This window comes from Peromyscus eremicus, chromosome 8a (assembly GCF_949786415.1).
Source record: "Peromyscus eremicus chromosome 8a, PerEre_H2_v1, whole genome shotgun sequence".
Classification (NCBI taxonomy): Eukaryota; Metazoa; Chordata; class Mammalia; order Rodentia; family Cricetidae; genus Peromyscus; species Peromyscus eremicus.
Window position 1 is genome coordinate 7756048 of NC_081423.1, and position 26107 is coordinate 7782154.

Here is a 26107-nt window from a genome sequence, read left to right on the forward strand (position 1 = left end):
GTAAAGTTAGGAATACTGACAGTACAGGGCTTCCGGCTATAATGGGGATGAGGTGAAGGTGGTGGGTCACAGGCATCAGTTACTGGCTGAGAGTGAGGCAGATGCTGCCTTCTGTCTCTCATATGTGAGATGGGATACATATGTGAGAGATGCCCCCGGGTTGGGCTAAATACAGAAGGGTCAACCACAGCTTGGTGCTCAAAGCTAGTAGAAGACCCACATCCAGAAGATTCTCCAGATTCTCCTTACCAATGTACAGAAAAGACTTCACAGGTATGTGAGGAACTCTGCTATGGAACTTCCTTGGAGAACTTGCTAGAATGCTGATATTCAGGCTCCCTTTTCAGACCCAGGAATCCAATGCCCAGGATGAGAGGGTTGAGTCGGGGGACTGAATGGGCTCACACTCTGAATTTAATAATGATACTTCTGTCATAAATTTTCACTACTGTCCTCTTCTTCTAACTCAGTTACTTAGGTAACTTTAGAGTTATCTATATATCTCTAATTTTACCAGGGAAATGAATAAGGACATTTTGTTTTTATGAGTACATTTTATTGTTATTGCATGCCACAATCTTGGAACAGTGCCTCATACACAGTAAGCTTGCAATAAACAAGATGATTATTTTTACTAAGTACCTTTACTTACGTGTTCCCTCTGCATCTGGTACTTCAAGCAATATGTACATCACATTCCATTGGAAACAATACCAATTAACCACAAATCAGTTTTCTTCGTGACAACTTTGCTGAGCAATCAGAACCCCCCGATGCAGGGGGGGACAATTAGAGGGAACTTGCTGAAGGATCCATTAGAGGAATGGCCATTTAGCAATTTCTTCTAAACATTATTTGAAAGTTTATTGCAGGTGTGTGCATGCATGTAGGCTCAATGGGAATAAAGGAAGAAAACAGTGCTCACACTCAACCTGGTGCCCTGGATGTGCCAAATATTGCTTCACTATTTAAGAGACCTGCCTCACAGTGATGGCTCCAACAACCTTTGCTATTTTCATTTAGTTAGAATTTTTTTCAGAGACACCTACTAGGATATCATAAGCATTGGAAACTGGTACTGCTTTTCTATATGGTTTCTGGTGCTTGAAAACAGACCTTCATGATTGTGTAGCAAGAACTTTACTGACTGAGCCAGTTCTCAAGCCACTATTGTGATAATTTTTTGTGTGTCTTGTATATAGACTCATGCACACACATATGTACATCTATAGCTTATTACATGCCAGCACATAGAATTCACTCAGTAACAGCAAGTTATTGATACATCCTGAAGAATTCAGTAGCGCCTATAACAGAGGCAGCTGTTACAGGGTAAAGGACTTAATGCGACCCTCCACACCGGGAAACTACTCTCATGCCACACTAGAAGAAGAGAGAGGGTTGTGATGGTTAGTATTGACTGTCAGGTTGACAAGGTCTAGCATAATCTAGGAGACAAACCTCTGGCACATCTGTAAGGGAGATTCTAGATTGCTTTGCTTAAGGAAGATCCACACTGAATGTGGGTGGTAGCACCCCATGGATGGAGTCCTAGACTCAAGAAAAAGAACAAAGCATTCATTACTCTCTGCTTCTTGTCTTTAGATGCAGTGTGACCCTCTGCCTCAGTCTCCTGACCCTATGCCTTCCCCACCATGGTGGGTGGTGCCTTCAAGCCATGAGCCAAAGTAAAACCTTTCTTTCCTTAAGTTGCTTTCCTCAGGCATTCTGTCACAGCAATAAGAAAGGTGACAGTAATACAGGAGTCCCATTTAATACGGACTGGACTTGTGCTTCCAACCCTACCAGCATGTCCTGCTTATTCTCCTACCAAACACTGTTCAGAAACAAACATTCCTCAAAATTCCATGGCCACGCATCACTGTAGGCTGTCACCACCCTTCTCTATGCTTTCAAGAATCTCCATAGAGGCTTTTATTTTCTCCTGTTCTTATCACAGACCTTTCTGGTCTCTATCAAGATCTCTGACTGACTGTGTTAAGTAATGAGATTGAAATGAATCCCTCAATGATTATGGGAAATGTCAAATGGTTTCACAGCCTTCTAGTCTTAGCTTGTCTGAGCTACCTCCAAGATATCTCTAAGATATACACTTGCTCTGATCACCCTGGACATTTTGCTCCTGAAACTGTAAGCATGCCTGATTGCATGGCCTTTGCACTGGTTGTCTGTTCAACTTGATGAACTCTCAGGGGCAAAATCTGGGGTGATGATTAGTTTCAACTGTTAACTTGTTGCAAGTTTGAATTTCTTTGGAAAGAAAGTCTCAGTTGATTGTCTTTATCAGGATGTCCTGTGGGCATGTTTGTGGGGGCTGTTTTTGACTATTCATAGATGTAGCAAGACCCAGCCCATTGTGGGCAGTACTATTACTTGATCAGGGGGTCCTGACCTACTCAGGACTGAAGCAAGCTGGATGACAGCAAGAGTGCATCATGTATCACTTGTATTCTTCTTGCCTTTGACAATGAAGTATCTGACTGGACGCTTGAGTTCTTATCCATGAAGGATTGTAGTTCAGAACCACAAACAGAATAGACCCTTTCTACACCTAGGTTGATTTTGGTTGGTTGTTTTTTTTTTATCACAGCAACAGAAATGAAACACTTGGTTCACCCCTTGACTAGATTTAAGTGTCTTCTCAGTACCACCCTTGTCTAGAAAGTGTCTCTAATCATGAAAGCTAAAGATGCATGTCACCTTAAAGTCCTTCTTGTCTGCTGCTTTTTGATTAATTAGAGATGTTGCAACTCTGTCTTTTAAATTTATTTTTATTGCATTTTAATTTTTATTTGGTGTGCATGTGTGTATATGTATGGGTATGCATGTGCCATGGCAGGTATGTAGAGCTCAGAGGGGATTTTTGGGGAGTTGGTCCACTCCTACTATATAGGCCCTGGGAATCAAATTCAAATTATCAGGTTTGATGGTAAGCACCTTGATTCACTGAGCTATCTTGTTGGCTCCAGTCCAACTTTATATCCAGGTATATCCTATGCTTTTTCATCTTTATGATTTGGGGTATGCTCTCCATTAGAATGGAAATTTGTCTGTGGATGGCTCATCCTGAATGTAATGCTGTGACCTCAGGAGTTAGATACATTCCCAGGATGTGGCAACAGCTCCATAAATACTAAGACTTGAAAGAATTCCAGTCATTAAGCAACTTGATTTTCAGCCTCCATTCTCATATAAGACCCAACTTATTCTGCTACAGTTACTAGTCTATCCTGGAAATGTTCTTGTGAATCACAAAGGCATGAGGTTTTCTCAGAAGAACAAACCACCCCCTCCACCCTTTATGTCTTCTGCAGACTCCAAACATGGAAGGATCTTGATGTTATGTGTTAAGAGATGGTTCAACTGGCTTCCCCCAGAGATCAGACCAGTGAATGATCAGACCACAGAACCTTTCTCAAATGACTGATGGAAGCACATGCAGAGATCCACAGCCAATCACTAGACAGAGCTCCAGAAGTCCAGTGAAAGAGAGAGAAGAGGGATTCTATGAGCAAGTGCATCAGGACCATGATGGGGAAACCTGCAGAGACGACCAAACCAATCTAGAGGGAACTCATGAAAGTTGGATCAATGGCTATGGAGCCTACATGGGACTGGACTAGGCCTTTTGCATGGTGAGACAGTTGTGTAGCTTGATCTCCTTGGGAGGCTCCCTGGCAGTAGGATCAGAATCCATCTCTGGTACATGAGCGGGCTTTGCAGAGCCCACTACCTATGATGGGACACCTCGTGCAGCCTTGAGGCAGAGGGAAGGGCTTGGACTTGCCTCTACTGAATGTGCCTCCACATGGGAGGCTTTGCTTTCTTGTGGGGGGAAATGGGGGGGTGGGTTGGGAGGGGAGGTTGGGGGTGTGGGAGGAGGGAAGAGGGGGATCTTTGGTGTGTAAAATGAATGAAAGAATTTTAACAAAAAAAAGAAAAAAGAAAAATAAAGAGATGGTTCAAGTGTGCTAGGTGGATGCAACAGTTAGCCCTATACCCTATTGTTAAAGGGACAGTCTCTAGTTGTCCCCTTCAAGATCAGCCCCATCCAGAGGAAAACTGGCCAACTCAAATACTGAAAGTTTGGAATCACTGAGTAAGAAAATTGTTGTTCCCACAGTCTCACAGACAACAAATGAGAATGGGTAACTACTCCATGCAGCTAGCAAAAGCAGAATCAACATGAGGGCATTCTCTGCAAAATGTGCTGTTTGTCTTGGGAAGTTCAAGCAACAGACCATGACCTGCTTCTGCTGATGGTGATCATCTCACCATCACTAAGCCACAAACTGCCTACTCATATCTCCCACCATTTGCAGCCTTTTCCAAAAACCCATCCCTTTAAGAATTTTTATAAATTTCAGCAAGCCTTACAAAGAAAGATTTTAAGAATCCTGATTTTTTTTTAATTCAATGTAGGTGACCAAGCCCAGAGGTTTATTTCTACTAGGCATGTTTCTACCACTAAATTCATCCTCAGCCCAGATCACTGATAGTTTTCTCCTCTAAAGAACCGTGCACAGCCTTGAGTCAGGGGGAGGGGCTTGGACTTGCCTTTACTGAATGTACCAGGCTCTGCTGACTCCCCAAGGGAGGCCTTACCTTCTTGTAGGAGGGAATGGGGGGTGGATTGGGGAGGGATGCTGGAGGGGCGGGAGGAGGGGCGTGATTGGTATGTAAAATGAATAAAAAATTTCTTAATAAAAAAAGATTAAAAAAAAGAAAAAGGAATGTGTCTGTTATTGAACCCTGGTTGTTGATCGAGACCAGGATACAACAGGCTTGCTCTCTGTGGTGCCAGTTTGGTAAGCAAGTGGGGGTCCTGACAGGTGGGCTGTGTAGGATGTACTGTATGTGCATTGAGATTTTACAGCTTGCGAGGGAAGATCTCCTAGAAGACATTAGTTTCATTGTAATTCTGAGTTTTCATTTTGATTCTGTATGGAAAGTAGGCTAGCTGCAAGGGAATCTGATAGATTCCCCATGCGTATATTTTTCTTCCTGTTTGATTCAAACCTTCCAGTTCAAATGAGACGCTATGAAGCACACAACATATTATTAATATGGTCATCAGAGGAACAGTGGTATCTTTGAAATGTCATCCATAGCAATTCATTAAGAATTTCCTGAGCAGCCCTCCTAGAGAAGACAGGATGGGGTAGAACTGGGCTGTGCTCATGCAAGCATTTCCCATTGCTTCATTACAGAAGGTTGCATGTGGACAACTTGCTATCATAACAGGGTTTGTCAGCTCATGGGATGGGATCAATATCTACCTTTTATATTGCCAGTGTCCAGTTTTTTATCTATGACATCAGAATATAACCTGAGACACACTGGAACACACGTGAAGTTTAACAGGGAAGACAGTGAGTCTGCAGCACTAGTACATCCACAGACAACACTTGCTCACATGCTAAACCACCATATTCCTCCCAATTCCATTCTCTTCCCATCCCACCTCCTTTTCATTGCTCCACTCTGGAAATGTTAAGTTATCCTGGTGTCCCAGAAAACTATTTCTCACCCTGTCACTCTCAGAAAAGCAATTAACAGGCCATCTTCCACTGCAAGGCATTAGTGTGGTGTTAGCTATGGCAGCACCTCTAACTGGGAGAAGCAGAGATATGTGAGCATAGAGATAAGGGAAGGAGAGAGCAGCATCATTAGCAAAGGAGCTTCTTGTAAATGGAGCAAGCAGCTGCTTGTGTAACTCTTGGAATAACACCTCAACCCCACTAAAAAAATGCAGAGAATGCCTTTGTAAATGACCCACATGCAGAGACCTGTGTGGCCATGCCAGAAGCATGTTCCTAGCTAGCTCCGTCCTTCCTTTCATTCATTCTCTCTAAAGACTCTGAACAGGGCATAAAACATTCTTAGTAATTTGCACCTTTGTTTACTACTCCATTGGTAAAAAGTGACTAGCAACAGATGCATGCTCTGTGTGTAAGGCCAGGTGGTTTGTTTGCATTCCAACATCATGTGACAAGCTTGGTTATGGCTGTAACATCCACTTTCCTTGGTCAAAAGCATCTCATTGGCAAGATTGCCTAGTGATTATTTGAGGTAGTTTAGGCTTTAGCCCACCCCACACACATACTAAAAAAAGAGGAGTGGAGAGAGAGAGAGAGAGAGAGAGAGAGAGAGAGAGAGAGAGAGAGAGACAGAGAGAGAGATCTAGTATTCATTAAGGGACTATTTTGGCATTTAATCCAGTAATTCCAAACTTAATTGTTCTGAACTACATCAAAGCAAAATGACAGAGATTATTTTGATGGACATATCATGCAACTAGGCAATTTCTATTCACCAGTGTCCTAGTTTGATAGCAAAATAAACTTTCCTTTCCTTAAGTCCTGATACTTGAGAATATGTGTTGAAGGAAAGGAAACAGGATCTTTAGCTAATGAAAGGAAGATCCCCTTCTTATAAGACAGACATAATCATATTTCCTAATGCCACTGACTTTGTGGATGTAGTCTCTTATGGCCAGTAATATTCTATAAAGATCCCAAATAATTCCCATTTCAACCTCTCTGAATATAGATACAATATGTCAAAAAGCACTGGAGTCATGTCATGTCCCTAAGCTCCCTTGGTCAGGATTTTACAATAAGAATACTGATTATTCCATGAATTTTGTTGTGAATTTGTTCACCACAAGTGTTAGCCTTCTGAACCAGGAATTATTAAATTCAGAAATATAAACATCAGAGTTAGCAAAAATGCCTCATGTATTTTTCATATGGTAGATCCTAAAAGCTTCAGCTACACTCAAAAGTATATGGTCTCTTTCTCTCTTTATAAAAACTAAACTTACTATAGTGACTTAACTGCAGCATGTGAAGAAGATAAAAAGAAAAAAAAAAGGATACTGAGACTCAGATGGGAGCATCAGGAAGTAGGAATATCTGTTACCTGCAGAGGTGTTACAAGAAATTTCATCTGTTGCAACGAAGACGAACTGATTTCTGGAAGAGAAGATAAAATTCACAATACTGCTCGCTCAGGGGGAAACGTGCTCTCTGGCAATTGGTTCCATGTGCACAGGTGAAGGGTGGGGAGGGGGCTGCGTCTGCATGGGTGTGGCAAGGAAATGTGCTGATGAACCCTGGACTTGGGAAGCTTGGAAAGATCACAAAACAGGCATGCGGGACCACTTAAATGAAATCATGAGGGCTTCAGGATGTGGGCGTGTACAAGCTATTATTGTGCCAGGGTATTAATACTGCGTGTTACCAAAACATGCCAGGGTATATAGCTAAGGCCAAGCTATTTCAAGTTGTGCTTACATAGGTTTTTATGCTAGATATATACTACAACTTTTTAAAAATAAAGACTATGATTAGGAAAAAAGTATACTAGGACTAACTAACTAGAAATATCATAAAACCCCATATATCATGACACACTATTCAAAAACTGCTTTTAAAAGGAACCAAAAAATACTTTCATTGAAGAAGAGAACATTATATGAAATCAGATTATGGATAATAATTTCTTTATCAAACTAAGATTGCTATAAGAAGACAAAAAACTCACCAACTGAAACAACACCTATCTTTCCAAATTATTCTTGTTTGGGGGGAGGGGTGCATGTGCATGCCATGATGCACACATGGAGGGCAGAGGACAACCTTGGTATTGGTCCTGGCCCTCCATTTTATTTGAGACAGCATCTCCTGTTATTTCTAGCTGTGTATACCCAGCTAGTTGGCCTGTGGGTTTCCAAGGAGTCTCCTGTCTCTGCCTTCCATTGCACTGTAGGAGTGCTGCAATTGTAGACACACAACACTGTGTCTGGCTCTAAGTGGGTCCTTGAGGGATTTGAACTCTGGTTCTTACAACTGAACAGCAAATGCTTTACCCACTGAGCCATCTCCTTACCTTTCTCAATTTATTTTGTAATGAGGCATATTGGAAAGAAAATTTTAAAAAATTGGAAAATGCTATTTCACTTTGATTTACTAAATCCAGAAAGGTGATAAAACCCCCCTTAAGGCATTTTCAGTGGTGGCAATTCCACAATGTAAGGTTTTTGAATGCAGAGGTACTGTTGATTTCCCTAGAAATATGAATAGCTCTACTTTGCCAATTGGAATGACTCCTTGAGACTGACTAGGGTCTTAAATGCCTTGAAAACCCCAGAAGGTGCTGGGTTCTCATTTGTTAGATTTTTACTGTGCATAGGGATCAAGAACCCAGATAAATGCATTTCTGGGGGAGTCTTAGTGTGATTTCTTTTGTTCCAGTGTTCAAAAACATCCAGCAACTGAGCATTTCATAAAACATCTTAGGAGAGCTTTACTGTCGAAAGAGGTGCACCTTTGGATATAAACAGAGATGCCTCTCGAATATTCCCTGGAACTTAATGTTCAGTTGAAAATTTTAGTTGCTTCTAAACCAATAAAATTCTAACAAAATTATACACTCTCTGAGAATACTGTCTTCTATAAATCAAAAGTCAAAACTAAGTTCATTTATCACCTATCTTAAAACAATAAAAGTTAGTTTTGTTGGATCTTTGCTACATTTTTATTATGTCCCAAACTTTTTGAAACTTAGAAACTATTGGGTTTCAGATTCCCTAGGCTTGAGGAGCAATACAATTGACAGATCTGAAAATGAAAGAGCTATGTGGTGTGGACTTTGATTTGACTCACATAAGGGCTAGTGAGATTTGGCATGCCTAAACTGCAGGTAGAGTATTCCCAGCATGCATCAGACAAGCATTCAGAAGGACCTCTATTCACAAGGTGCCCATAACAGGAGCTCAGCCATAACTGAACATGGCAGCCTTGTCCATTCATAGGGTGGGCCCTTAGAAGAGGCATTCCCATATGCATGATACGTGTGAGTGTTGTTTAAGCAGCTCTGCCTGACTCTTACTCCCCAGTTCTATAAGACACGACAAACGTGTATGTTGCTTCTGCATGGCTCCCTTCTAAGGAAAAGTATATATAACTAATGAAGACCTTGAACTGATCATCCTGCCTCCATATTCAACATGTTACCATTACAGACATATGCCCCACACCTAGTCTTACCTGTTGCTAGGGATTTAACCCAGTGTTTAATGTTTGATAGGCAAACACTCTGCCGACTGAGCTACAACCCCAACTCCTAGGTTGCTAGATGGGGTGAGCAGGGCTGATTGTAGGCAACCTACACAGATGTTAATGGTTGCTGAATGAATACAGAAAACTGGCAAAATTAAGCCCACAGGTATTATTATAAAATAACTAGATCTTAAGGTTCCAGAATTTTATGCAATATGATGTTACCTTTAAGAGTGATCTTTTGGACACCATGATTTTAACTCTTAAAATACTACATATTTTTCTCCTGCTCTTCTTCTCTTTCCTTCTTTCTTTCCTTTGTCCTCTCTCCCCTCTCCCTCCCTCCCTTCTTTCTTACATCCCCCTTTCTTTTTTCTCTTTTCCTCCTTCCTTCTCTCCTACCATCCACCATTGCTCTGGTAACCTTCTTCTCTTTTATTTTCTCCTCTCATTGGGTATTTTTTTATTGTTGTTGTTTGTTTGTTTGGAGGTGGGGTCTTACTATATTAAACAATCTGGTCTCAAGGTGCAAGGTTCGACAGATCTTCTATGAGGCTTTTGAGTAGCTGGGCCTGTCCATCACTATTTTTATAATTCTTGAGGGTGTTTTTGAACAAAGGAGATCACATCTGCTCTGAAACTCACTTCCTAAAAAGAATTGGCTTAGTTGGATTACATTAAGTAAGGTTAAATCTCAAAGATCTAAAGGTCATTTCCAGTAGTGGCAGAGAAAGAAATGGCACACATGGGTGTAGCACCAGAAGGACTTACAACAGCCTTTCAAAAATTGATGGTCAACTTAAGCAGAATTTAGCAGTTCTGTGCTCTTCTGCTTTCTCTTGAAATATCCATAACCAGTCCCATTTCATTTCAGAAAGATCCCCACAAAATGTCAGCAAAATGCCTTTCTACAGAGCTCACTAAATATGAGTCTGTGTGGCCATCAGCCTTCTAAGTGTTTGCTTTCATTGGTTGATTATGGGTAAGATCAATAGGAAAGTTGTGTCAAAGAGGCTCAAAGGGGAGGTCAATGTGATGGCCAATAGAGCCATGATACTGGACTTCTCAAGGGCCTCACATTAGTGTCCATCACCCAACGCTATGCCATTTTATGGATATTTCTGTTCCTTCTACCCTGAAGGAACATTTAAGACAAATGTTCCATTTAGATGCATATAAATAGGCCTATGTTGATTTGGTCTATGAAGCCATTTATCCCAAATTAGCAGAGAGAGATAAGAATGAAAATTGTAGCTGAAAAGAGTGCTGTCTCCAAACAAGCTCAGAAAGATTAAAATAGTCCAAGCAGTGCAGGTGTGGAGCTACCTCTCATGACAAGAAAGGAGGCTGGTACCATGGCCACCTCCTTATGCTAATCATCAGATGTTTACTATGCTCCATACAGACCCATGCATTTAAACGCCGCCTTCCACCTTATTTTTAACAAATTGGCCTGTACCTCGGTTGTAGTTGACAGTTTCTGGCTAAGTCATTCTCAACCTTGATTGAACATGGTGATTACCTCGGGAACTTCTAATATTCCTGGCAACTGAGTTACACCCAAGACCCATTGAATGAGCATCTTTGTGGATGGAGCTCAAGCATAGGCTGCTTCTACTCTCCTGGTCATTTTCAAGTGCACTAGAGTTCGGGTGATGCTTGTCTGGTTTATAGCTTGAATGATCCACAGACTCACAGAGAGAGGTCAGGGGAGTGCTATCAGCTGGGTCTTCTTTCCCTGGGTTCTGAGTTAGCTGATCTGGGCCAGAATCCAATGGGCACTCTGAAGGCAATCATACTAGATTAATAGCCAGCACTGAATTGGTAAATCTTTAATTCTATATGCTAAGAGCTATGCTTCTTGAGACTTCAGACTATCAAATATGGATTGAGCACTTGTCTGTGATATGAGGCTGCTAAATGACATTCATACCTACATATTTATTTGATCTTTCTTATAATCTGTCTTATGGTTACTCTGATGAAAGGTGAGTAAACTGAGCCAGGCCATTTGAGGCAAAATGCTAAGTGGTGGAAATGGAAGATGAGCACAGTTATCTGGGACCCAGCCCCCTAGCCTCACTTCCTCCAAGATCCTGCTCAGGGGAAGTCATATGGAGCATGTTCAATCACTAGTAACAGTGTGCTTCTCTAGGGAAATTTCCTATTGTATTGCTTTGGATCTTCAGCTTCTTTGAGACAAAATGATACATATTTGAACTCTTCTTTGCATATACTATGACTGAAGCTTGAGAGAGATGATTGTAAGTATATTCAACTTCCCATGTTGTAGAAATGGCATATTTCATTTATCCACAGACTCCCTTCCATTTTAAGATGGTTTCCATAGATCAACCTTCTAGAGGCCCTCTGACTCAGCTGGTGGCATATTTAAATTAGTCTTGTGGCTTACCATATATCATCTTTATTTCTCACTCCCACCACCCCCAGGTTAAATCTCATCTATTTGCAATTTTCTTCCAAAAATAATTACCCACTGAATTCTAAGTGTCAAGTGAAAAGACTGGCCTGCTAGCATTTCTCAAGGGGATTTGAGAAGCCAGGTGGACGTTAAAGGATCGGCTTTGGCATGAGCAAGTGCGGTCCAACTGGAACTGTCCCTTCTCAAAGAACACCAATGTTAAGTTTATTGTTAAAGGTTCTATTGTCTTCTTACTCTTTGGCTTCTCAATTCTATTTTGCTATTGTTAAAAACTCCAGATCTGTGTTCCTCATAGTGAGTCTTCATGAATCAAATGCTGTAGATTTCAAACCTAACACAACACTTATGTATATTTAAAACCCTGCAAGATGCTGACTACAAAAATCCCTACAGCCTGTGAGTTGGTCTCTTGACCTGGAAGGTGACAGCAGAGGTCCCGCAACATAGTAATTGGATGAAATCAATTTGATTCTACCTGTAGGTTCTGGGAAATCTGTTAGTTATAAGGCCCAGAGGGTCCCAACCTTGACGACAAGTAAGGATTTGTGTGTGTGTGTGTGTGTGTGTGTGTGTGTGTGTGTGTGTGTGTGTCCACATATGCCACAATATACATGTGGAGGTGAGAGGAGAAGTTACTGGAGTTGGTTCTCTTCTACCGTGTGGGTCCTTGGGATCAGGTCATTAGGCTTGGTGGTAGACACCCTTACCCACTGATCCATCTTGCTAGTTCCATTGGTTTTTCAAATGGTCATTGAGGACTCAGAGCTAAGCCACAGGGATGGGGCATGTTCTTAGGGCCTTTGTACCATTGTGGAAGGCCTGTACTCGATGCACCTATCTTCAACCTCATATTCTCAGGTATATGTCAGTTTTGTTACTTAGAAGAGGAAAGTGATACAACTGCTTTTGATCACTGTTCAACCTCTCTTCCCATGTCCAGCTTCAAAATTCTATTCTGGAAGGTACAGATCCCAGTGAGGTGCATATGTTTGCCTTCCCTGTGGTTATTTTTATAGGTTTCATGTATATTATATCATATACACATGAGATGTGGCATATACAGACAAACCAACAAATAACCAAATGGAGTAGAAAAGGCTGCAAAAGGGAGCTGTCATGATCCCTTATAAAAAAATGAATATATGAAAGCATATTTAGAGTCACTTCATGTAGGCACAACTTTTTTGCTTATATTGTATTAAAAAGGCTTAAATTAAGAGAGTTTCCAGTTCCTCCTAAATTTGACTGTTTGACTAGACAACTCTGGGACTTTGGAAAGTCATTTCTAAGGGCTTTTCTCTTATCCAGAGATCATGTACACCTTCTCTGTCATCTCAGTCTCTCTAACAGCCTCCACTTCCCCCACTGCCCACTATATCCCCAGTCAGATGAAACAGAGCTAGCAGTGACTCTCGAAGGCAGGGCTGTCAGTACAAGCTGTGTCTCATTAGGAAAGTTATCTCAACTCTCAGGGCTTTAGTCTTCTCACTGGGAAATTGAGCTAGAAATTAAAATATATGTTCCTCAAAGACTTTGTGCAGATTTAATAGAAAATGAAAACAGCGTGGAAGATAGCGTCATCTTCTGCCCCACTCAAAAATAGGGCAGTGGATTTGGAGGCTGGATTTGCCCTGGAAAAGGTTGTCTCCTTTAGGAAGCTGGTACATCTCTGGTAACTCCATCCCTTTTGAAGGTGCATGAGCAGAGGATCCATACCCAAGCAGAAGCATGAGCATGGGGAAAATGTGTCTGAAGCCACTAAATACCCATGGAGTTGAATGACACTGCTGGTGGTGATGGTGATGGTGATGGTGATGGTGATGATGGTGGTGGTGGTGATGGTAATGGTGGTGGTGATGGTGGTGATGATGGTAGTGATGGTGGTGGTGGTGGTGGTGGTGGTGGTGGTGGTGGTGGTAATGGTGGTGATGGTGATAGTGGTAATGGTGGTGGTGGTGGTGGTGGTAGTGGTGATGGTGGTAGTGGTGATGGTGATGTTGGTGGTGGTGGTGATGGTGATGGTGATGCTGGTGGTGATGGTGATGGTCATGCTTGTGGTGATAGTGATGCTGATTGTGATGGTGATAGTGATGCTGGTGGTGGTGGTGGTGGTGGTGGTGGTGGTGATGGTATACTAAGTGCTGATCTCAGGCTATAGCTGAAGAACTTCCATTCAAAACCATGTAACATTTTCATAGGAAGCCAAGGAGTTAGTGACCACCCATCTCTCTCACTTTACAGATCAGGCAAGCAGAATATTGATAATCTCTATAACTTGCCCATATTCTCTCATGGATTAAATAATTGAACTAAGGTTAGATTCCAGCTTTAACCTAAATTTGTGATTATCTTCTGTATATCAGTAGCAAAGATTGATTAGCACAAGTATACATTAAAGAACACAGACGATACATACAAGATCCTGTTTCAAAACATAACTCAGCTACATCCTGCCGCCGGCTATGAAGGAACATGTAGAACCTTCAGCGTGCAACTGTTCTTGTGAGTCTTAGACATATCAGGCAGGAAAACAACTCACAATTTAAATGTAGTTAACTTATTGCTCTAGCCTCTGTCAATCCAGTGCTTATAGTGACTCATCTCTAAGATAGCCTCAAATCAGAAATTAAGTAGCTAATGACATTTGTACCAGCTTATTGATTTATAGCATTCACCTCACTTGTAGTCTGATGAGTATGATCTGCCCTCTGAACAGATGAGAAAACTAAGGCTCAATGACATTAAAAGAAACCAGATTCAGTTCTTGCAAAGTTTATTTTATATTGATGCCAGTCTATTATACAGTCAATGACAAGATCTTACCATGGAAGCACTTTCTCTTCCTGTGACCTTGGGGGTTAGGAAAACGATAATTATGGCCAGAGGCCAGTTAAAGCAGGTGGTCACAAGGGAGTATAGTTTGAGAGATGTTGAACATTTATGAGGTCACTGAAGAAGGGAGAGTGGAGTGGAGACAGTAGCAGGTGGGTGGACCCATGGATGAAAGTTATCAGAGATGTTGCCTCCTTCTCCTATCTCTGGCTAAAGCATTTCAAGGTAAATTATGAAGACAGCTATGGGGAAATAATACTTGGGTTTAATTGTTTGAACTCCTTGGAATCTATTCATTTGTCTAAACATTATGCATTATTGTATAGCAAAACTAAGCTGGATGGAGGGCCAGGCAGCTAGCTAATTAAGAGTCTCTTCAGTTCTCCCCCACCAACAGTAAGCAGGTTTCCCTCTGTTTTGTATGTTAATTAACTATGAAATGCACTACAGTTTTGAAGAGCATTGAATTCCAAAAGAATCAATCACATCGGGGAGAAAAATCATCAAAAATCATCATTGCTGTCTGATGACTTTTTCTACATGAAATTGCTACATACAGTTATAGAAATAACTTAGATGCCACATGCCAATGGCAGCAAATTCTGGAAGTCAACCTTTAGGCATAGGGTTATAACTTGCTTTGATACCTTTAGAAGTAAGAGAAGGTCTTAATGGAAAAATTCCATCTTGTTCCAAAAGATAACAGCTTTAGCATATGAGCTAAGGTCAAAATAGATAACAGAAAGGAGAAGTCAATTTCCAATAAAAATAACATCTAAAGGAAAAATATGGTAGAGAAGTTGAGTGTTTTAAATAGATAATTTTAAATTTGTATATGTATGTGTGTGATATATGTGTGTAAGCACATATGTGTGTGCACCAATCACTCTTCATCTCATTGCTGAGTCAGGGTCTTCACTGAACCTGGAGCTTGGCATTTCAGTGAGGTTGGCTGGCAAGTGAGCCCTACAGATTTGACTGTTTCCCAGCATTGGGATCAAAAGTGCATGTCACCATGCCTTGTTTGCACATGGTTGCTGGGAATTTGGACTTGAGTCCTCATGCTTGTGGAATAAAAATTTCCCCCAGTTTGAGGGGAGACATATATAAATATTTCATAAGCTAAGATTCTACCTTGGGCGTGTGTCCTTCTGTTCTGCTGGATGACTGTCATTACCAAGTTCACTCTTATTGTGAGTGGGAAGGGCTCACCCAGAGGCTGTGGGGTCTGTATTCTCACCACAGGTTCCTGGCCTATCTCTAGGAAGCCAACGTTTTCTAAGCATTCACAGTGGAAGGGCTGTGATGGGACTACTCAAAATATAGATTTCATTTGCTTTTTTGTGGCCCATCAAGCCAATGATCTGCAACCTGAAAAGCATGTAATCAGGCCATGACATGACCAAAGGAGCTGTTATACCTTGTCTTGTCACCTGCAGAAGTGGCTCCCCACGTGGCTGTGACGGCCATGGTCTGTTGGGTTTGGAATGCCCTTAATCTCTCCCTGGCCCCTTTTTGGTCTGGTCTGTGGATTATTACAGGTCTATTTTTTTAACTGCTTCAATTACATATTCATCCAACAGTGCATAACATTAGACAAGCCATGGTAGGTTATGGATAAAAAGTAATTAATTCTTGAGGCAAAACTTGGACACATTTAAGGCTTGAGAGAACCGTGTGTGTGTGTGTGTGTGTGTGTGTGTGTGTGTGTGTGTATGATTATATATGAATGTGTATGTGAATGTAAAAGTGTGTATAAATGGTCTCTAGGTTAAAAATAAGAGAAAATCAGGAAGTGGGTCCTTTAATAATATCAGTATTTCTCCTTGCTGTTCAGTTTGGCATCAATAGATCCAAATTTCAAGTGTTTTTTTGCCTCCTCCCTTAGGATTTCAGAATCATCTTAGTTGTTCTCAAATTAAATCAACAACAACTTAAAGGCTATGTTGAGAGAAAGTAGAATTAGCATAGTTGTAACTTTTTGGAGAATGTAAAATCAGAACAATTTTAAAGATGCAGTGACATGTGCATATGGCTTATTAAAGAATTTGCTTTTGCCTGGCATTTCATCTTATATTTCATCTGTATCATAGCTCTCTCAGAAGTGCATTTCTTTTAAATGTCTGATAAATTTCTAGAACAATTAACTTCTCTTTCTCTTTTTGAAGGGGCTGTGTGTCACTCAAAAATGTGACTGAATCTGTTAAGGAAATGAACTTTAAATAAAAAAAACAGAGACATATAAAAGTAAGACAATATACATACATATATCTGGGTGCACATGTGCCTGTGTGTGCACGTGAGCATGCACATGTATGGATGTTTTCAATCTAAAGGTTTTAATAAAATCCTGACTATACTTTCAGCAATGGCACTGAGATACAAATGGATATAAATAAAGACACTGGTGACTCATTCCTGCTACATTCCTATTATAAGGTAACAGAGCATTTTTTGTTGGAAAAAAAACAACCTAGATTTGCTTATCACAGTGACAGAAATGACTAAAATACTAAAACTAAGAACAACCTTAGTAAGCTGCTGTCACAATCTACTGGGCAAAGGCTCCTTCTTACTGTCACTTCAAGCCTGACAGTCAAGAATGACTTCAATGGCATTATCTCACTGAGCCATGCCACATGACACTCTTGGGTCTGCCCTGAGCCCTCATGAACTTCTCCCTTAGCCCTCTGTTGACCTGGGAACACCATTCTTGTTTGGCATGACCAAGTTTTGTCATACCCTCCCTAGATTTTCTCAAGAGTTTGTTTCTCAAAAAGATAGAAAATGTAAACAGGAAATCCCCACACAGTTGTCAAAGTTTATTTTCCCAAGGCAGTGTCCAGAAAGGAAAATTGGCTATGAACTAAAAAAAGAAGAAACAAAGGTACCATATTCTATTGTGGCTCATTCCTAGGGGAAGAACATTTTAGCTGCATGGTAGAAGAAAGAATGGTCAGAATTCACTAGTCCCCAAAGAGAGAGTTGATGGCCACATTTCACTTTCCCAGATCTCCTAGCCCCGGAAGGCAGTACATCTGTGAATGTGAGACCTATCCTTACACATGTCCCTAAGAACAGGCATGAGGCTTACCTCTGCTGTTCTGAAATAGTTGGAATTCTTATCATACCTGGTTTGAAAAGGAAGAATTGGGACACCAGGAAATGCCCCTCCTCTGTGCTGTCTGTTCTCATTAAACATTCTACATGGTCTATACATTAAACTCTCTATATTTTAATGCATAGCTAGAAAAAAGTGTAAAATCATCAAGTTCAGATGATACAACAATTTTTGTGAAATAATCTTTTTATAATGAAAATAAAGTCCTTAAATGTAAATAGTGAGATTTTTATTCAGGACACTCACTTGCTTTTTACAGTGCCAACATCCTACATAGTTTTTTTTGTGTGTGTGTGTGTGTGTGTGTGTGTGTGTGTGTGTGTATACATATACATACCTATACATATATAAGGATGCTAAGTAAAATGACTTATCATTTCAAATGAAGCTATTTGCCTGTTTTCATGGTGGAAGTTTGGTAATCTTAAATCTGAATCTAGAAAATAACTTCTAAGATAGACTGAGGGGCTGTGTTACACAAGTGGGAATGGACTCAGATCCCTCTGCTGCTTCAGTCTTCAGACTAAGGTTTTACATAAGAATTTCATTCTGTTCTCTGTAGACTTGCTCATGATGCAATAGAAGAGGGAAAGAAGATGGTATTTTGCTCTTGATAATTCCCTTTTCATTTCTTGCTCCCTCCCTCTGCTTATCCTGCTTCTATTTCCTTCCTTTCTGTTTTCTTTCCTTCCTTTATCCACCCACCCATGGATCTAAGTATCATCTATCTCTCTTCACATCCACCCATCCATCTGTCCATCCATCCATCCATCCATCCATCCATCCATCCATCCATCCATCCATCTCCCCATCTACATATTTGACATTTCTACCTCTATCATCTATGTAATTTTAAAAATGACACCAAAGATATGCCTAATTATGTCTATTAAATTTTTAAAAATTTACTAATCTATCTCTCTTTGAAATGAATCCTCTACTCTTCGGCTTGTGAGCACCTGGTCTGAATGGTGCTTAACACACGCCATAGGAGTGTCTGAACTCCGCAAGTCCTGGCTTTTTTGTTCTGAGAATTATCTCCAAAACTCTTATAAGTTCCCTATAAGTATGTAAGATGACAAGATTTTGTTTTGGTTTATATTAGGTTGAGCAATATGGAATTGCCAATATTATACTTTTTTTCTTATCATATAAAAACAATGAAACTTTAAGGTCTCAGAAAATGAAGAAGAATAAATTGAAAGCAGAACCCTGCTGCTCGCAGCCTCCTTGCTTAGTCTAAGGATGCCTATGTGTCTGGTTCTGCACTTTCATGTTAATACAACTCTGGCATTTGTAGATCCTTATAGTAAATAAATGTTTTATAGTTTTGCCTGATTTTTAATGAGCTTCTCTTACCCAGAAGATAACTTTACATAATTGTGAATATTTCATTCTATGTTCTGGAACACATATTTCTTGCTTACTTAAAAATGTATTTTTATATTATAACAACTCAAAAACCCTCATTATAATAAAAATATAAGAAAATATATTTAGGATAAAAATAATTTGATAAAAATCATTTTATCATAAACATATTTCCTAAAAGTGTCAACCAATGGACATCAACATTCCAATGAGCACGTCTCTCTAACCTAAATAGAACTTGATAGAATTTATTTTCCTTCCTAAGTGTTAGATTGTTATGCCTCAATTTTCAGTATTATGTACTATCTTACTTTTCAAAAAGTACTATATTTGTTTGAAAAAAAACCATATTTTAATTGATAGAAGAAATGGTTCCAGTTACAACCATATTATTGTTAAACTTGACAGTAGGACATTCTGTTCTTGGTTCTTTTCTAACCTGTTTGTGTCTACTCTCTTCCCTAACATGGAGGGACACTTTCATGCACCAGTCCTTAGGGGATGTTAGAGTATCAGCAAGCAGGACAAGCATGGCCAGGGTTTCTTTCTAGCCAGAGTATTTCATCAATGCTATGTACACATCACATATATTCCCCCACTATGAGTGGCACAATTCATTGAACAGGGTACCTTCCCCACTTCCCACCTCCCAGCTGGACAGCTGAAAGATGCAACAAGGACCAAGCCATAAAACACAAGGAACCAAGAGCCAATCAATAAAGGGACCTGTACCCCAGGCTTATTCCAAGCAAGCCATTCATGGAGCTAATGTGATGGACCTGTCCAACCCAACACATACCACAGACACATCAGCAACACCAAATAGCATGCAATGACCAGATGACCACAGGCCCCACCGCCATGCTATGATTGGTTCAAGCTCAGAAAACAATCTCCTTGAGAGTCTGGACAGCTGGCTTCCATTACACCAAAGTGAGATTAACAAAATAAAGAACTGATCAGGTCAAGTGTTTACCAAATGTTTATAAAATGCCAAGGAAAGCTGTTCACCTATTCCCACTCAAAGAAGCTGTGATGTTACCTAGTTCAGTTCAATCTTTGTGGTTTGGGAAAAGCTTGGCCCACAGCAGATGGTCTTTTCTTCGGGAGGTCAACACCCAGAGACTCTTGGGCTGCTCTGAGATTGTCAGCATGTGATCATTTAAGCAGGAAGATGATGGGCAGGGAGCTGCAAGGTGCCCATTAAAGACCTTCCAGACAGCACTGAGGTTACTGCAGTTCAATAGTTTTCAAAGGGTTCCTGAATCTTTAATTTTATAAGGGTATGATTTGTGTTGAGTAAAGGTAAAATTCCACGAGTGGGAGGCATGGGGGCAGCACAGCAGACTTAGTTTCACTTCGGAGAAGGCTGAAGAGCGAATCACAGGGAAGGTTTGTTGCTGTGTTTCTTTTAATCAAATTGACAACCAGTGACCATTTTTCAAACATTCCCAACTCCACTGATTTCCCTTCCAAGTTTGAAAGTGTTTCTTTTGGTTAAGAAGTATATCTCTTTGTCATTCTGTCTGTCTTCTAGAAAAGAGGAAGTTAAAGTTTACTGCTACTGATGCTATGGTATTATTGTGTAAAGAAAATTATTATTCTTTGCCCTGATAGATTCTGCATTTTTAGTAGAGATTCAAAAGCTATTCTGATAACCCCCCATTTTCCCCTGAATATATTTTAATAAAGCCCTTTCCTTGTCTGTATTGATTAAAAATAAAAGGAACCACCACTTAATAGTGATAAATCAAAACCAGAAATTCCATTTTAGAGATTGTTTTCTGGTAATTCCCTATTACTGAATTTACCTCAATGAATAATTCCATAGGTGACAAGTATTCTGCTTACAATAAAGTTAAATAGAGCCAGTAATCAATTTCCACAGCAACCAAGGGGACCTAATGTGCAAACATCTCTAATAAACAGCAAGAGGCCAATTACATGGAAAAGAATATAGTTAGTGGATTCCTTCAGCTGCAACTGTTACACTAAACTGGGAATTGAAGTTATTAAAGATTTACCAATCCAAGAATGAGGGTATTTTGTTTTTCACCAATGAGAACTCTTAATAATATTAAAATTGTAGGTTTTATACAGATATTTACATATATGGTGTTCCACAATGCAGAGGACTTTAACAGTTTCAGACGGGTAGTGGAGATGGTAGGCTTCCTCAGTAACTCTAAGAAGAGTATTAAACATTGTTTGTTTTGATAAAGTGTCTAAATTAGTCTTATTGAAGAGGGCGATTTAAAGTCTATCTTTGTAATTAACCTTTCTTCAACTTGGGGCTAGATGCACTTATTCTGAGGAGAAGCAAGATAAACACTCAAAGAAATAAATCTGTTTAAGATTCTTATAATTATACAGCAGGCTAAAGTTACTATGATTATAATTACATACAAAGTGGGCGTTTGAGAATTTAGCATCTAGAGATATTTTCATAAAAATAATTAAGGGCTGTAGCTGAGCCACATTACAATTGAGACTGTGTGGATCTTCAGTGCATGGAATTTAATAACATTTAAGCCTTTTCATTTGTAGAATGATCTCAAGTATTTTAAGATTGTCATCATTTTTATTAGCCTTATTGACCCTCTCAATTTTCCAGTGTCAGAGAATACTGAAGATGACAATTTACGTGAAGCACCTTGTATCTTGGCAACTGATGCCTGGGTAAATGGATAATTCATGTATTTACAAGTGTGTCTGGCCGGTGGCTTGGATTTCTTTGAAGATTCTCTACAATTTAGAAAACGTGTTATGAGTGCTCATGAGAAAACAGTAATAATTCCTGTGTGTAGCCAGATAGCAAATCTCAGCTCTGCTTGCCAAAGAGTCATTTATGACAAGTTAGTGCATGGAGCTAAGTACAGCATCTTAAATTCAGGGATTTATTTTGCTTTATTAAACTGCCGAAGAATTCTGCAGCTGCTGAGAGCTAACAACACTTGTGAGAAATGGGATGGAGGTGCAGGAAAAGTGCACCACTGCAAACTGAGAGGAACTGCATGGCCACAAGCTGGGCGCAAGCCCAATGTCTTCTGACAGTTCTCTTTCATGGGCCATGCCCTTGATCTGCTTGCTTACCTGTCTGACCCAGCATGCCTCAGCCACACATGCAAATCGTTACCATACTATTACCATTTTATTCATGAAACATATCCTTAAATTAAAATAGTCATCACGAAAATAAGCACCCTCCGGGACATTCATGCATGCAGAGCACCTGAACATTCACATTGATGTCCGCAGAGAACAGAGCCAGGAAATCGCATTCAATATGGAAACACACGCATTTTGTTTGTTGGCTGGCTTACGGCCCCACCCCCAACAAGGCACCTATATAGAAATAGCTATAATTGTTTTAGAAACCATCACATCTCGAAAGCCTGGGGACCAAGCCAGTCACACACATTCATTTGGAATTCTGCATTTCTCAAATACATTTCTGTACCTCCAGCTGCCAGTCTTCATGTGAGGTGTACAGTGCAAATGAAAGTTGGCTTATGTTTGTAGGTTTGGGCACTGGGCACTGCCAAGATCAATGAATCTCCTTATGAAAGCCAGATGTTCTGCCCATTCCTTTGTTTTGAATTCAATGGGCAGAGGTGAAAGCTTTCCTGGGTGTCATGAGGGAAGGAAGTAAATCTTCAGGCTTATTACTTTCTCATTTTCTTCCTATGAATTAGATGAAACTATGGTCTTACATAGAAGGCCATGAGAAGGTTGTGTGTGTGTGTGTGTGTGTGTGTGTGTGTGTGTGTGTGTGTGTGTGTTTGCATGTATAAGATATATGGTCACAGGAATAAAGAGACCAGAAAACAGCTATCCAGGGACAGAGTAGATTTTCTTTGCATTGCATCAGACAGAGTGAGGAGTTCACAATGAGCAAGGCTTAAGCATCCATCTTCTTTCCATGTAGCCTGTGCATAATAACTTCACCACAGGACCTAACTTTTAGGGGCATCCTCTTCAGTAGTCATGCATGTTTCAAGCAAGACCAAATAAGAATGAGAATTTCCTGCCCCACCAGCTATTTTCAAGTCATTGAGAGAAGGAAGACCCTTACCTGTCACTGTAGGCAGCAGCAGTGGCAGGGGTGGGCTGGGCGTAGCGGTATGCAGCATAACCACCCTAAAATACAAGTAGAGATGAAGCTTAGGAACGCAGAGCCCAGTTCAGCAATACCCAGAAGTGAGGAGCCCACACCAGAGAAGCAGGTACCCAAGGCCTCCCATCCAAGGTTGAGGTTAAGGAAAGCTTAGTATCACAGCAGAAGTAGAACAATACTGGAGACAGGAGGTTGAAGACCTGTCCTGGCTGTGTGTTAAAGGTTAGAACTCCTAAGCATATCTTCAGAGGCAGAACCCAGAGGCCCTAAGAAAACGCATCTAAGTGTTAATGATATTGGTTTGGGGGTGAGGATTAAATATTCTTCCTACTTTGCTGAACTTTCCAGGTTTCCAGAATTGACCATGCTTTACCATAACTTACCAAATATTAACTTAAATTTTATTAAATTATCTTTATTTCTTCATAAAAGTAGATACTCTCCTGCCTCATATTGATTTTCAGAAACCAGATCAGTAAGTTTCTTAGTAATTGCGTGTGTGTGTGTGTGTGTGTGTGTGTGTGTGTGTGTGTGTGTATGTGTGTGTGTGTGTAGCCATTTAATCATTGATGGTTTTGTAGAAGGCTTTATTAATGTTCCATAATTATTACAAAAGTGAACAATTGTCAAAAATTCTGTCTTCTCAGCTGAAAATATCACACTGCTACTTGTCACACAAATTCAGATGAAGAATGTGGTTCAAGGGAGGGGGAAATATGATAAAGTCTTCCAATTTGTAAATAAAATCATTAAGAGAAAAAAATCTAAAAAGAAAAATAATTAACATTTAGTTCTCTGTACCAGTAATTGCCGTTGTTCAATTAAGCACGGAGGAAGAGCAAATGGGCACATTGAAAAGGAATTGTGTGCAGTGGAGCACTGATTATCAAACTGAGAAAGTAAGGGCATCTTGCTCAACAGACCAGGGCAATATGTCAGCCACCACGGAATGATCTCAGCACAATTAACAAACTGGACCCAGTGTCCGGAGGTAACAAGGGGCTTATTCAGGTTCTAATGAGAATGTGCAGCATGCGATCCTTCAAGGTTGGAGTCTCGCCTTTAGGATGAAGGCTAACTCAGGATAAAGTGGCATGTCAGAGGGCTGACTACAGAAAATGCCCAAGGACAGCAGGGCAAAGTTGACAAGTGTCATACATGTGGCCTTATACACAGAGATGAAGCAACTTGAAACACGTAGGTAATAGCTCTTGACAGTTTCTTACAGTGTTTCTGACTGAAATCCTCTATCATATATGTCATAGCTCAATAGAGCCAGTTTTTCTATGAGGAAATTTGTGCTTTGGATCAGCCTTGGTTAAAGACACACCCAAGACTTCTTGGTGGATAATCACCAATCATACAGAGCCAGGAGTTTCCGTGACAGCTTTCCTTAAGGAAAAAAAAAAATGTGTAATTTAAAACAAAAAAGGTCTTAGCCAGACACCACCTGGTGTTCCAAACATAGTGCTCTCTAATGAGGAATGAGGGAACTCATTAAATGTGCCGAAGAGTCATAAAAACAAAGCTGGTGTCAGGCCAGCACTGAACTCCAGAGAAGGAATGATGGACCATGAAGAAATCAGGTCACCAGTTTTCCAGAGTTCTTCTTTTAATCTGCCTGATTATTTTTCTTGGCTTTCATGATGTATCAGAATGATATAAGTATACAAGTATGTACATTAAATATAATGGGGTAGGAAGGGGTTAGAATTAGCCAGCCAATGACTATGAGGCATTAGCATCAACTGAGTGAAGTGTGTGTGTGTGTGTGTGTGTGTGTGTGTGTGTGTGTATGTGTGTGCATGCGTTCATGTGGGTGTGCATCTGTCTGTCCAGAGCAAAGTTTGTTAAAGCTATTTGCATAGGTATATCAGTTTCCAAGTAAACTCTAAGTGGTGATGGAATCTGTGCCCAGGAATGTCTCTTTGCAAGCCCTTGTGGCTCAGATTCTACAATTGTCTCTGGGCATTTACAGAAGGGTCTATCATGAGAGCAAGTAGGTATTCAATGAGTGGGAAGCATGGCTACAGTGCAAACAGAAGTAACTAATGTGAGCTCCACTGCCTACAAGGTTGATAATGCAGCTAGTAAGAACTTTTTTAACTTTTTCTTTTGAATTTTATTTTTGAGATTATAATTTGATTACACTATTTCTCCTTTTCCTTTCCTCTCTCCCAAAATAAGGTGAACCATGAGTTTGAGAATGATCTTTTTTGTATATTTACTTATGGCTTCACCATTGAGAGGAAATCAGCTTCTATGTTAAACAGTCACAAGTGGTTAGTACCCTGAGGTTTGATCTGTTACTTAAGATTTTTGCTTTTAAACATTGTCTGTCTGTCTGTCTGTCTGTCTGTCTCTGTGCTTTGTTTCTGAGGCAAGATCAAATGTAGCACACTATTCCAACTGGGCTATATCCCCAGTCAAGTTTATGTTTTAATTTCTATTTATGTGTATTTGTGCGAATGTATGACACATGTGTACATGTGCCTACATAGGTCACAAAGGGTCATTGCATCCTCTGGAGCCACCCAAAGTCAGGGCTGAAAACTAAACACTGGTCCTCTGAAGAGCAGCAAGCACTGGAAAACTGCAGAGCCATGTCGCCATCTTCCACTAAGAATTCTTCAGACTCTAGTCTGCTGACATTTACAATGAGGGGGCTTTGACCTTGGTCAACAGATCACATGGTGCTAACAGCAGTGTTCTGCCTGTATCTTGTCCAGCATGGTGTCCAACAGTCTTAAGTGTTTTCTTATTACTTGAAATGCAGGGACTATAATTAATTAATTTACTTACATTTTGTTAATTTGATTTGCTTTTACCTTATCATTTATTTTGTGGCACTAGGATCTTGTACCTGCTGGTGAAATGTTACACCATTAAGCTATTTTCCAAGACCTCCTTCCTTTTTGTTTAAACTTTATTTTTCACTTTGAGATGGTATAGTATAAGTTCAAAGTTGGCCTTGAGCTGATCTTATAGTCAAGCAAGCTTTGAACTTGTGATCCTCCTGTCTCCACCTCCAAATACTGGGATACAGTTATACCAGATTGATTATTGTTAAATGAATTCATGTATGTTGCATGTGTGTTCATGTGTGTGCAGCTGAGTGTGCACACATGAATTCATGT

The 26107-nt window shown here is 40.2% G+C and overlaps 1 protein-coding gene across 17 annotated transcripts in view; it reads right to left on the bottom strand.

Moving 5' to 3' along the window:
• The window catches only part of Rbfox1 (RNA binding fox-1 homolog 1), a 369263-nt gene that overhangs the window by 11266 nt on the left and 331890 nt on the right, over window positions 1-26107 (bottom strand). For 15 of the 17 annotated variants that reach the window (XM_059269141.1, XM_059269136.1, XM_059269131.1 and 12 more), the window contains one exon: window positions 22929-22993. In XM_059269141.1, coding sequence (XP_059125124.1) covers window positions 22929-22993 — 65 coding nt within the window. Of the gene's footprint in view, window positions 1-6945; window positions 6999-22928; window positions 22994-26107 lie in introns of all 17 variants that reach the window. The other 2 variants (XM_059269132.1, XM_059269130.1) reach the window with 1 other exon arrangement.